Here is a 14,094-nt window from a genome sequence, read left to right on the forward strand (position 1 = left end):
ATAATCATTTCTGTCGAGGTGGTGTCAAATAAAAGAAGACCTACACCAGCTAGCCGAACTCCCCAGAATGGAATTCCCTGCAAAAACAGCCAAATGCACATTCAATTTCCACCTTCAGATGGACCAAAGGGCCATATGATCTTTTCTGCTCCTTATCTTCGCAGATATACACTCCTGGAAATTGAAATAAGAGCCCGCATCTCGTGGTCGTGCGGTAGCGTTCTCGCTTCCCACGCCCGGGTTCCCGGGTTCGATTCCCGGCGGGGTCAGGGATTTTCTCTGCCTCGTGATGGCTGGGTGTTGTGTGATGTCCTTAGGTTAGTTAGGTTTAAGTAGTTCTAAGTTCTAGGGGACTGATGACCTAAGATGTTGAGTCCCATAGTGCTCAGAGCCATTTGAACCATTTGAAATAAGAACACCGTGAATTCATTGTCCCAGGAAGGGGAAACTTTATTGACACATTCCTGGGGTCAGATACATCACATGATCACACTGACAGAACCACAGGCACATAGACACAGGCAACAGAGCATGCACAATGTCGGCACTAGTACAGTGTATATCCACCTTTCGCAGCAATGCAGGCTGCTATTCTCCCATGGAGACGATCGTAGAGATGCTGGATGTAGTCCTGTGGAACGGCTTGCCATGCCATTTCCACCTGGCGCCTCAGTTGGACCAGCGTTCGTGCTGGACGTGCAGACCGCGTGAGACGACGCTTCATCCAGTCCCAAACATGCTCAATGGGGGACAGATCCGGAGATCTTGCTGGCCAGGGTAGTTGACTTACACCTTCTAGAGCACGTTGGGTGGCACGGGATACATGCGGACGTGCATTGTCCTGTTGGAACAGCAAGTTCCCTTGCCGGTCTAGGGATGGTAGAACGATGGGTTCGATGACGGTTTGGATGTACCGTGCACTATTCAGTGTCCCCTCGACGATCACCAGTGGTGTACGGCCAGTGTAGGAGATCGCTTCCCACACCATGATGCCGGGTGTTGGCCCTGTGTGCCTCGGTCGTATGCAGTCCTGATTGTGGCGCTCACCTGCACGGCGCCAAACACGCATACGACCATCATTGGCACCAAGGCAGAAGCGACTCTCATCGCTGAAGACGACACGTCTCCATTCGTCCCTCCATTCACGCCTGTCGCGACACCACTGGAGGCGAGCTGCACGATGTTGGGGCGTGAGCGGAAGACGGCCTAACGGTGTGCGGGACCGTAGCCCAGCTTCATGGAGACGGTTGCGAATGGTCCTCGCCGATACCCCGGGAGCAACAGTGTCCCTAATTTGCTGGGAAGTGGCGGTGCGGTCCCCTACGGCACTGCGTAGGATCCTACGGTCTTAGCGTGCATCCTTGCGTCGCTGTGGTCCGGTCCCAGGTCGACGGGGACGTGCACCTTCCGCCGACCACTGGCGACAACATCGATATACTGTGGAGACCTCACGCCCCACGTGTTGAGCAATTCGGCGGTACGTCCACCCGGCCTCCCGCATGCCCACTATACGCCCTCGCTCAAAGTCCGTCAACTGCACATACGGTTCACGTCCACGCTGTCGCGGCATGCCACCAGTGTTAAAGACTGCGATGGAGCTCCGTATGCCATGGCAAACTGGCTGACACTGACGGCGGCGGTGCACAAATGCTGCGCAGCTAGCGCCATTCGACGGCCAACACCGCGGTTCCTGGTGTGTCTGCTGTGCCGTGCGTGTGATCATTGCTTGTACAGCCCTCTCGCAGTGTCCGGAGCAAGTATGGTGGGTCTGACACACCGGTGTCAATGTGTTCTTTTTTCCATTTCCAGGAGTGTAGTTTACTACAAAATCTCCCCGCATGTCTGCGTCAGAGCTGCAGGATTGCAGTTATAATAGACTTCTTCTGAAAGACTTTTTGGAAAGTGATTAATATGTGGCTCATTGCCTGTAACATTATTTCAAGACCATATCAGGGGCGTTCAACAGGTGACGCAACATTTTGTTTCATAAAGCAGGTTCGCTTTATTCAGGATTCCAATACACCATATTATTCCCCTCTGTTTTAACTACAGAACCCTATTTTTCAACATAATTTCCGCTCAATGCAACGGCTCTACGTCATCTTGCTGGGAGGACCTGTATGCCCGCATGGGTAACACTCTACTGGTCGACGTCAACAACTTGAGCACCGCAACTGGTAGACATTGTGTTAGCGCTACCAGAAGGGACGTCCAGTCGCGCAGCGAGGTGTTTGATTGTGATCAATCGATCATCCCGCAGGAGACTGTCCGCACGTTGCAGCATTGCGGGAGTTACAGCTGTGCGGCTGGCCAGCACACGGGAGATCGTAGAGTTTGGCGCACTCTTGTCGCGATGATGACGGACGCCTAGCGCACTCACTCATCGAGCTTTTGTTCACTGCCAGGTCTCCACAGATATTCTGCAAGCGTCTATGAATATCTGCGATGCTCTGTTTTCCCCCCAAAAGAATCTCAATGACAGCTAACAGCTTCGAACGCATCTCCGTTACAGACGTCATTTTGAAAGCTACACTACTGGCCATTAAAATTGCTACACCACGAAGATGACGTGCTACAGACGCGAAATTTAACCGACAGGAAGACGATGCTGTGATATGCTAATGATTAGCTTTTAAGAGCGTTCACACAAGGTTGGCACCGGCCGCGACACCTACAACGTGCTGACATGAGGAAAGTTTCCAACCGATTTATCATACACAAACAGCAGTTGACCGGCGTTGCCTGGTGAAACGTTGTTGTGATGCCTCGTGTAAGGAGCAGAAATGCGCACCATCACGTTTCCGACTTTGATAAAGGTCGGATTGTAGCCTCTCGCGATTGCGGTTTATCGTATCGCGACATTACTGCTCGCATTGGTCGAGATCCAATGACTGTTAGCGGAATATGGAATCGGTGGGTTTGGGAGGGTAATACGGAACGCCGTGCTGGATCCCAACGGCCTCGTATCACTAGCAATCGAGACTACAGGCATCTTATCCGCATCGCTGTAATGGATCGTGCAGCCACGTCTCGATCCCTCTGTGAACAGATTGGGACGTTTGCAATACAACAACCATCTGGACGAACAGTTCGCTCGGAGAGCATGGCTGCGGTTACCCCTGACGGTGCATCACAGACAGGAGCGCCTGCGATGGTGTACTCAACGACGAACCTGGGTGCACGAATGGCTAAACGTCATTTTTTCCGACGAATCCAGGTTCTGTTTACAGCATCATGATGGTCGCATCCGTGTTTGGCGACATCGCGGTGAACGCACATTGGAAGCGTGTATTCGTCATCGCCATACTGGCGTATCACCCGCCGTGCGATTGGTTACACGTCTCGGTCACCTCTTGTTCGCATTGATGGCACTTTGAACAGTGGACGTTACATTTCAGATGTGTTACGACCCGTGGCTCTACCCTTCATTCGATCCCTGCGAAACCCTACATTTCAGCAGGATAATGCACGACCCCACGTTGCATGTCCTGTACGGGCCTTTCTGGATACAGGAAATGTTCGACTGCTGCCCTGAACAGCACTTTCTCCAGATCTCTCACCAATTGAAAACGTCTGGTCAATGGTGGTCGAGCAACTGGCTCGTCACAATACGCCAGTCACTACTCTTGATGAACTGTGGCATCGTGTTGAAGCTGCATGGGCAGCTGTACCTGTACACGCCATCCAAGTTCTGTTTGACTCAATGCCCAGGCGTATCAAGGCCATTATTACGGCCAGAGTTGGTTGTTCTGGGTCCTGATTTCTCAGGATCAATGCAACCAAATTGCGTGAAAACGTAATCACATGTCAGTTCTAGTATAACATATTTGTCCAATGAATACTCGTTTATCATCTGCATTTCTTCTTGGCGTAGCAATTTTAGTGGCCAGTAATGTACTTATAGCGCCTTATACAGGGATTTTTTTGCGCTGGGTACCCAGGAACAGCGGAGCATAATTCAAAGCAGAGCCTCAGTTAGGATACTTACGCTTGTATCTTAAAACTTTCAGGGTTTATTTATTTTAAGTCTCTTGTAGCGATGGTTCTCCAAAGATAACATGAATAACACGAATTCTTACTGAACTTTCGTGCTCAGGATTCAGTTGTATCGATGACGAAGTCGTTAGTACTGGGGCACAAGCTCAGGTAGGAGATCAACGGAGAACTGGACCAGCCTTGTCTGTCAAAAAATAAGGATCCCCACAAGTTTAGGAAAACAACTGAAACCTACATTGGAGGCCTAGCAGAGATTTATCCCGTACACATGTTCACTTTATTAATCATTTCACTGCCTAGCTCGGTATCAGTCTTGAGACCTATACATGCAAGAAGAAAATGTGACGTGCTTTGTATCTGAGGAGCCGTGTGTGGGGAAAAAAAGAAAGATATATATATATACTAACAAGGAAACCTCCCCATCGCATCCCCCTCAGATTTAGTTATAAGTTGGCGCAGTGGATAGGCCTTGAAAAACTGAACACGTATCAATCGAGAAAACAGGAAGAAGTTGTGTGAAACTACGAAAAAAATAAGCAAAATATACAAACTGAGTAGTCCATGCGCAAGATAGGTAACATCAAGGACAGTGTCAGCACAGGGGCGCCGTGGTCCCGTGGTTAGCGTGAGCAGCTGCCGAACGAGTTCAAGTCTTCCCTCGAGTGAAAAGTTTACTTTCTTTATTTTCGCAAAGTTATGATCTGTCTGTTAGTTCATTGACGTCTCTGTTCACTGTAATAAGTTTAGTGCCTGTGTTTTGCGACTGCGCCGCAAACCGTGCGATTAGTAGACGAAAGGACGTGCCTCTCCAATGGGAACCGAAAACATTTGATCGCAAGGTCATAGGTCAACCGACTCCTCACATGAAAACACGTCTGATATATTCTATACGGAACTGGTGACGGCATATGCGTCACATGATAGGAATATGTTGTCGACCCACCTAACTTGTACACTTGGCGAATGGGTAAAAAGATTCTTCTACCTTGCCCGATTTAGGTTTTCTTGTGGATGTGATAACCACTCCCAAAAAAGTGATGAAAACATAAGAGTTTGTCACATAAACTGCAACAAATGAATGCAACAGTTTCACAGTCACACAGTTTCCCCTGTGCTTTGTCAAAACATATGTTTTTAACGTTTTCAAATTTTTCCGTGTGTAAACCGTCAAATCCTGCGTATGTCCAAGCAAATCTGAACATGTCCTGGAATTTTGGAGAGCGAAGTTGGTTATGTGTGAGTGCCTGAAGTGTGATAATTGTCTGAAACCAAAAAAAAAAGAATTAAACTTTTTCACTCGAATGAAGACCTGAACTAAGGACCTCTCGTTCCGCAGCTGCTCACGCTAACCACGGGACAACGGCTCCTGAGATCACATTATCCTTGATGTTGCCCATCTTACGCATGGACTACTCAGCTTGTATATTTTGCTTATTTTTTTCATAGTTCCACACAACTTCTTCCTGTTTTCTCGATTGATTTGTGTTCAGTTTTTCAAGGCCTATCCAGTGTGCCAACTTATAACTAAATCTGAGGGGGGTGCGATGGGGATGTTCCCTTGTAAGATTGTTGGGGCACACATTTTCATCTGTCCCCGTTGACGTATGTCAACGTCTGTGAACAGCTAAGGGTGTTCATTTAATTGTAAAAAAGAAAGAAACTGGACGTCAAGTTCCTGGGTCTCAGGGAGAGATAAATCTGAAACTGTAGAGTTCTTAGTTCCACCTGACAATTAGTTTTTGCGTTTGTGACTTTGTCAGCACTTGTATTGCTGGGTAATGTGTATGGGTCGTGCAAGTCTTCGTAGTTCGTGACGTTTGCAGTCGTCCGTAAACGCTGTAGGCATAGATTGAGAGGAAGGGTGGAACACCTACACATTATGCCTGAGATCAGGCAGCAACGGATAGGACCGGCTTTAAGTAACACTATTACCTGTCGAAGAAAATGTAGCTAAAGTTTTCTAAATTCTTGGACGAGGATATGCAAGGAATAGATACTACGCCTTACCAGAGTTGTCACGTCTGTCACTCGTAGGAGCTCGGACAGATTCCCGATACTATTCAGAAGTTTTCTTAGTGGTAGGAATTGAAAGAGATGCATTCGGCAGAGCATAAACAGTTAAGGAGCTACCTGAAGGGAAAGTGGCGGTCGTGGTGGAATCTACGTATACATTTACACAGATACTCCACATGCCACCGTATGGTGAGTGGCGGAGGGTACCCTGGACCACTACTTGTCATTTCCTTCCCTGTTCCACTCGCAAATAGAGCGAGGGATAAACGACTGTCTGTATGCCTCCTTATGAGTCCTAGTTTCTCATATCTTATCTTAGTGGTCCTTACGCGCAATGTATGCTGGCGGCAGTAGAATCGTTCGGCAGTCAGCTTCAAATATCGGATCTCTAAATTTTATCAATAGTATTTCTCGAAAAGAACTTCGCCTTTCCTCCAGGGATTCCCATTTGAGTTCCCAAAGCATCTCCGTAACACTTACGTGTTGTTCGAACCTACCGGTAACAAATCTAGCAGCCCGCCTCTGAATTGCTTCGATGTGTTTCTTCAATCCGACCTGGTACAGATCCCAAACACTCAAACAGAACCCAAGAACAGGTCGCACAAGCGTCCTACATGTGGTCTCCTTTGCAGGTGAACCACTCTTTCCTAAAATTCTCCAAATAAGCCGAAGTCAAACATTCGTCTGCCCTACTATAATTCTCTTATGCTCGTTTCACCTCGTATCGCTTTGCAACGCCATGCCCAGATATTTAAATGATATGACAGCGTCAAGTAGGACACTAGTAATACTTTATCTGAACATTACAGGTTTGATCTTCCTACTCATCCCCATTAATTTACATTTTTCCACATTTAGGGCTGGCTGTCATTCATCACACCAGCCCGAAATTTTGTCTAAGTCGTCTTGTGTCTTTCCACAGTCACTCGACATTTTACCGTACACGACGGCATCATCAGCAAACAATCGCAGATTGTTGCCCAACATGTCAGGCAAATCACTTATGTGTCTAGAGATGTCTAGAGACCAACAGCGGTCCTTACCACACTTCCCTGCGGCACTCTGATGGTACCCTTGTCCCTGATGAACACTCGCCATAGAGGTCAACATACTTGGTTCTGTTGTTTAAGAGGTCTTCGTGCCACTGACATATTTGTAAACTTATTCTATATGCTCATACCTTCGTTAACAGACTGCAATGGTGCACCATGTCAAATGTTTTCCGGGAATATAGAAATATTGAATCTGTCTGTTGTTCTTCATCCAGAGTTCTCAGTATGTCGTATGAGAAAAAGAAAAACTGAGTTTCGCACGAGCAACGCTTTCTAAAACCATGCTGAATCGTGTACATAAGCTTCTCAGTCTCAAGAAAGTTTATTGTGTAATAAGAATAAGGCCGTTAACTGTCAGTCGCAGAACAGGGTGTGCTGGTCGCCCTTCTGCACATGTCAGACAACAACACATTATTTCAGTCAACAGTAATACTGTTATTACATCCTGCACTTCCCATTGTTTAAATATTCAGTTCAGTTTTATCAAAGCTGTGCTCTGCAGTTGTCCGAATTTTGTGATTGCTGCGCCAGTATTTTCTGTTAAACTGTTATTAAACTGCATTTTTCCGAAATTATCCATATAAGTTCATTGTGCAGCGTGGTCCGTCCTCGAGTGCAAGTAGTGAAACCGTCGAGGCCGAGAAAAGTAAAGTAATTCAGAGCCAATACAGTGATAATTATTTATCTAAAGGGTTTTTTGGTGAGATGACAAAACATGCCCAAAACCCGAAAGTGTTGTTGCGTAAATTGAAACGGCATTTGTCAATAAAACAATCCTCTCGGTTAAGTAAAGATGTAAATCATTTTCGTCGGTTGTTGGACTAAAAAAAAAGTGAAGCCCGTGACTACATCGGTACATGTTTTGTAGAAAGTACATGAAGTTGGATAGGTAGCCGAACTTATCCCAAGGCCAAAAAACCACATGCAATGGCAGAAAAGTTGTTAATGTATGCATGTTAAGAAACTGTAAAAATAGTCCTTGGTTCAGGAGCTGCTATTAAAATTTCAAAAATGTCTTTCTAAGCTGACGCAATCAGCTGGCGAGTTAGTGACACATCCAGTGACATGGAAGACATTTTGAAGGAAAAAATTAAGACCACCCGTAAGTTCTCACTTCAGATGGTCGAGTCCACCTATACTGTCAGTCACACAGAACTTCTTTCCTTCATAAGTTACGTTGATGGGGATGGAATTGCAAGTAATTTCTTTTTTTGCAAATAATTACCTGATTGAGCAACCGGTGAGGAAATATCCCGTGTGACTATTATTTGGTCCGTAATGATTTAATCTAGTAGGATTGCAGATGGGTCATTGAAAACAAGATTTCTCGAAGTCCCTTTGGATACTTTCCGGTTGCCAATAAACCCCGGCTATCTCTGAGAGGCAGTTCATGTGTTATCACCACTTTGAAGTATATAATTGTGTTAAATGGGCTCCCCAATGTTAACTGAAATTAAAACATCAAAGAGAGAGAGAGTGATAGACACGAAAAGTAGTCGACTTTGCTTATTTTCATTCACTTATGGCGTACAGCATTGTGTTATGTGGTAACTGTCAAAGGGTGTTTTTGCTCAGAACCAGGCAGTTTGGGCAATAAGTGGTGTACGTTTGTGAACTTCTTGTCGAATCCAGTTCATTTGTCTGTGTATTCTGACATTGGCCTTTCAATATATATATATATTCTTTAATGTCTTTTCTTACTAGTAATACGAGCTTATTCTCAACAATTAGCACCTTTCACTCAGTTAATACTAGGCAGAAATTCAATCTACATTTGGATTGCACCTCCTTGACTCTTGTGCAGAAAGACGCGCAGTAATCTCTGCATCCATTTTCAATAAGCCACCACAAGAATTCAAAAACCTGAGCAGTAATCCATGAGCTTTCAAATCTAAACTGGAGAATTTCCGCATGAGTCACTCCATCTATTCTGTCGAGGAGTTCCTTGAAAAATTAAGCTTATTTCCGTGCTATACTGTTGATTGCATTTGCATAAACGTATAACTTGTCGTCTAAATAGAAGTCATAAGCATTTTATTTTACCTATTATTTCTTTTCTATTGTAATTTAATGTACTGACACTTCCCATAAACATGGAGATTTGTGTTCAGTTTCATCCTACAGAACTAGAAGCGTAAAATAAATAAATAATAGATAAAGAAATGAAGCTTGCTTTGTCCACGATTCTGTCACGAATCAGCTGTTTGTGTGCAGCAAAGCATTCTCAAGTGTTACATTACGAGTAGAGTTATTTTGTTTTAAACTATTACTGTAATGTCTATTTTCTACAGTGAATTAAACTTATTAAGTTGTTAATAAATTCATGAGTGTATCCCTATTTTATAATAATAATAATAATAATAATAAACCCCGTGGAGGCCCGGGAAAACAATAGGCCTCCGGTATGTTCTGCCTGTCGTAAAAGGCGACGAGAAGAACAAACCACTAATAGGGCTAACCCCCCTTTTAGTGTGATTAGTTGGTTCAGGACAGAACTAATGAAGCCTCGGAAAAGTGCTGTCATGGTCGGGGACGACGCTTGAACCCTATGCCCGTCCATAATGGTAACGACACTACTAGCCACACGGAAAATGATTTAAATCCAAATAGAGGTGTTCTGTAGGATATGCTTCCTGCAACCACTCTAGAAGGAAAACAAAGACAGAGGATGAGATGGTCAGATCAAGTTAGCCGACACCTCATGTTCTGTTATTACCAAGCAACAAACTTAGGAACCAACACAACTGGATACAGATCACAAGTATATACAACATTTATTACCAGATACCCAGAATTAAAATTTTTAACAGAACAACGACTAGCTGATCAGATCCGTGTAATAATAAAAAATAACAGGATACCCCAGCCAGAATTAGAAAACATCAAACAACAAGTACGACAAATACCGGAACAAAATAATATGCAATCAGAAGAAGAAGAAAATACAGTAATGGACTCAAACATCCCAGAGCAAACAAACAGAGAACAACACGCATCAATGAAGCAATCAGAGGAAAACGAAATCTTAAGACAGCCACCAGAACAGGCACAAATAGAACACAAAGTGACATACATGTTAGATATAGAACAAAAATCTCAGCTGACATATATAGAATACAAAGACACAAATACTGACATTAGACCATTTTTACATAGACTACCAAATAACCCACAAGTCGAAACAACAATAACAACTATCAACACAATCATACACAACAAAATAAATGAAAATACAACTATGGAAGGGTTACAACTACTGGCTTATATAGGAGCACTCACTGCACTAAATATACACACTAGGCAGAGATCAGAACCAACCAACACACAGAAGAAACCGACAAAACCAGCATGGCAACACAGGCTACAGATCAGAATAGAACAACTGAGAAAAGACATCGGTCAGCTAACACAATTTATAAGAAATGAAATATCAGACAAAAAAACGAAAAAGGTTAGGTAAAATCTCACAACAAGAAGCGATAGAGCAAATAGATGAAAAGCATTGGCCAAACGACTTAGAAGATACAAAAAAGCGAAAATAGAAGGAAACAAAACCAAACATTCAACACAAACCAAAAGAAATTTTACCAGACAATAGATAACACACACATTAAAATAGACAATCCACCAAACATAACAGACATGGAACACTTCTGGAGCAACATATGGTCAAATCCGGTACAATATAACAGACATGCACGGTGGATACAAGCAGAAACAGACACATACAAGATAATACCACAAATGCCTGAAGTGATAATTTTGCAACATAAAGTCACCCGAGCAATTATTTCTACTCACAACTAGAAAGCCCCTGGAAAAGATAAAATAGCAAGTTTCTGGCTAAAGACGTTCACCTCAACACATTCACATCTAACTAAATTATTTAACAGTTACATTGAAGGCCCATACACATTCCCTGATACACTTACACACGGAATAACTTATCTTTAACCTAAAGATCAAGCACCTAAATATCGCCCCATAACATGCCTACCAACAATATACAAAATATTAACTTCAGTCATTACACAGAAATTAATGACACATACAACACAGAACAAAATTATAAATGAAGAACAAAAAGGCTGCTGCAAAGGAGCACAAGGATGTAAAGAGCATCTGATAATAGATGGAGAGGTGACATATCAAGCTAAAACTAAACAAAGGTCGCTACACTATGCATACATTGATTACCAAAAAGCTTTTGATAGTGTACCCCACTCATGGTTACTACAAATATTGGAAATAGACAAAGTAGATCTTACATTGATACAGTTCCTAAACACAGTAATGAAAAATTGGAAAACCACACTTAATATCCAAACAAATTCAAATAATATAACATCACTGCCAATACAGATAAAGTGTGGAATATACCAAGGAGACTCATTAAGTCCTTTCTGGTTCTGCCTTGTTCTGAACCCACTATCCAACATGCTAAATAATACAAATTATGGATACAATATTACTGGAACATACCAACACAAAATCACACATTTGCTATACATGGATGATCTAAAACTAGTGGCAGCAACAAATCAACAACTCAACCAATTACTAAAGATAACAGAAGTATTCAGCAATGATATAAATATGGCTTTTGGAACAGACAAATGTAAGAAAAATAGCATAGTCAGGGGAAAACACACTAAACAAGAAGATTACATATTGAATTACCACAGCGACTGCATAGAAGCGATGAAAAAAACAGATGCCTGTAAATATCTGGGATACAGACAATAAATAGGAATAGATAATACAAATATTAAAGAAGAACTAAAAGAAAAATATGGACAAAGACTAACAAAAATACTGGAAACAGAACTGACAGCAAGAAACAAGACAAAAGCTATAAATACTTATGTTATACCAATATTGACCTACTCATCTGGAGTAGTGAAATGGAGTAACACAGACCTAGAAACACTCAATACACTTACACGATCACAGTGCCACAAATATAGAATACATCACGTACATTCAGCAACATAAAGATTCACATTAAGCAGAAAGGAAGGAGGAAGGGGATTTATCGACATAAAAAACCTACATTATGGACAGGTAGACGATTTAAGAAAATTCTTTATAGAACGAGCAGAAACTAGCAAAATACACAAAACAATCACATATATAAATACATTGGCTACACCACTGCAGTTTCATAAACACTTCTACAACCCTTTAGATCACACAACAGCAACAGATATGAAGAAAGTAAATTCGAAAAAGAAAACACTACACGGCAAGCACCCGTATCATCTAACACAGCCACACATCGATCAAGATGCATCCAACACATGATTAAGAAAAGGCAATATATACAGTGAGACGGAAAGATTCATGATTGCAATACAGGATCAAACAATAAATACCAGATATTACAGCAAGCATATTATTAAAGATCCCAATACCACAACAGATAAAGGTAGTCTTTGCAAACAACAAACAGAAACAGCAGATCACATCACAAGCGGATGTACAATACTAGCTAATACAGAATACGCCAGAAGACATGACAATGTAGCAAAAATAATACATCAACAACTTGCCATACAACATAAACTAATAAAACAACATGTTCCCACATACAAGTATGCACCACAAAATGTACTGGAGAATGATGAATACAAATTATAATGGAACAGAACCATTATAACAGATAAAACAACACCACATAACAAACCTGACATCATACTCACCAATAAAAAGAAGAAATTAACACAACTAATCGAAATATCCATACCCAATAGAACAAATATACAGAAGAAAACAGGAGAAAAAATTGAAAAATACATCCAACTGGCTGAGGAAGTCAAGGACATGTGGCATCAGGATAAAGTTGACATTATACCAATTATACTATCAACTACAGGAGTCATACCACATAATATCCACCAGTACATCAACGCAATACAGCTACATCCAAACGTATATGTACAACTACAGAAATCTGTAATTATTGATACATGTTCAATTACACAAAAGTTCCTAAATGCAATGTAACATATACCGTACAGTTAAAATGAAGTCACGCTTGATCAAGGTCTGTGTCACTTTCCATTTTTAACCAGACATAGCGTCTTAGAAAGGAAAGAAATAATAATAATAAATGATTATACAATGATTATATATACAATGATTATCCAATAATTATATTAAGATTAACACGATTTTGAGGAGGCAGACATGTTGGTGTACGATGTTGGGTTAGGTCCATCTGCATGTACTGTGAGTAATAAGAGATTGTGGAAACTGATCTGGAACATCATTTTCATTTAAAATATATACAGACTATTAAAGGTGTTACTACACTTACCTAATGCCGCATCGATTGACATTGGGATATCTGAAACAGATTCCAAATGTGTGTCAGTATTTGTTAATTATAGATTGCAGTAGCAAATTATAGCGTTGTAATATTAAGTACATAAAGGCCTATCCTTTGAGTTAAAAAGCCTGTGATCTTGGAACTTTGGAATAATTGGACGAAATATGGGTGAAAATCAGAAGAGACTTATTGTAAGCAGTTGTGTATTAAACTAATGTCCATCAGGGGCTTCGCTGGCGGTAAGAGAGTAGGTGGATAAAGTATTATATTAAAAAATCAAACACGAGAATCAGCAGAAAGGGACCATAATGTCATATCATTTTTATATCATCTGTTGTTTTTATTAACAATGAAAAGTTTTTTAGTTCGATAAGTGTGCGTTAAAATATTTATGTAGCAATAACTCTGGCTTTAAAATTAACAGCTTTGTTTGGACACAATAATGCCAGTTTTAAAAGCAACAAAAATGTATCAACAATTTTATAATTACATATAACCGAAACAGATGCAACTGAAAATAAATGTAAATCAAATCAAGGAGAAATTTTCATTAGTGGACATTGTGTAATTTTTTATTTAGAGGTATTAGCAACAGAAAAAAATTCTATTGCTATGAGTAAACTGTATATCAAACCACTGTCTTCGCCTGCTATTATCCAAAAAGAAATTATTAACCGTACAGAAAACGTACATTCTTGCGTA

The 14,094-nt window shown here is 41.7% G+C and overlaps 1 protein-coding gene across 5 annotated transcripts in view; it reads right to left on the reverse strand.

Annotated features, from left to right (window-relative positions):
• LOC124563471 (inter-alpha-trypsin inhibitor heavy chain H4-like) overlaps window positions 1–14,094 on the reverse strand; it is a 213,317-nt gene that overhangs the window by 43,682 nt on the left and 155,541 nt on the right. For all 5 annotated transcript variants that reach the window (XM_047130978.1, XM_047130977.1, XM_047130973.1 and 2 more), the window contains one exon: window positions 13,381–13,410. In XM_047130978.1, the coding sequence (XP_046986934.1) occupies window positions 13,381–13,410 (30 nt within the window). The remainder of the gene's footprint in view (window positions 1–13,380; window positions 13,411–14,094) is intronic.

The sequence above is a fragment of the Schistocerca americana genome, chromosome 1, assembly GCF_021461395.2.
Source record: "Schistocerca americana isolate TAMUIC-IGC-003095 chromosome 1, iqSchAmer2.1, whole genome shotgun sequence".
Lineage (NCBI taxonomy): Eukaryota > Metazoa > Arthropoda > Insecta > Orthoptera > Acrididae > Schistocerca > Schistocerca americana.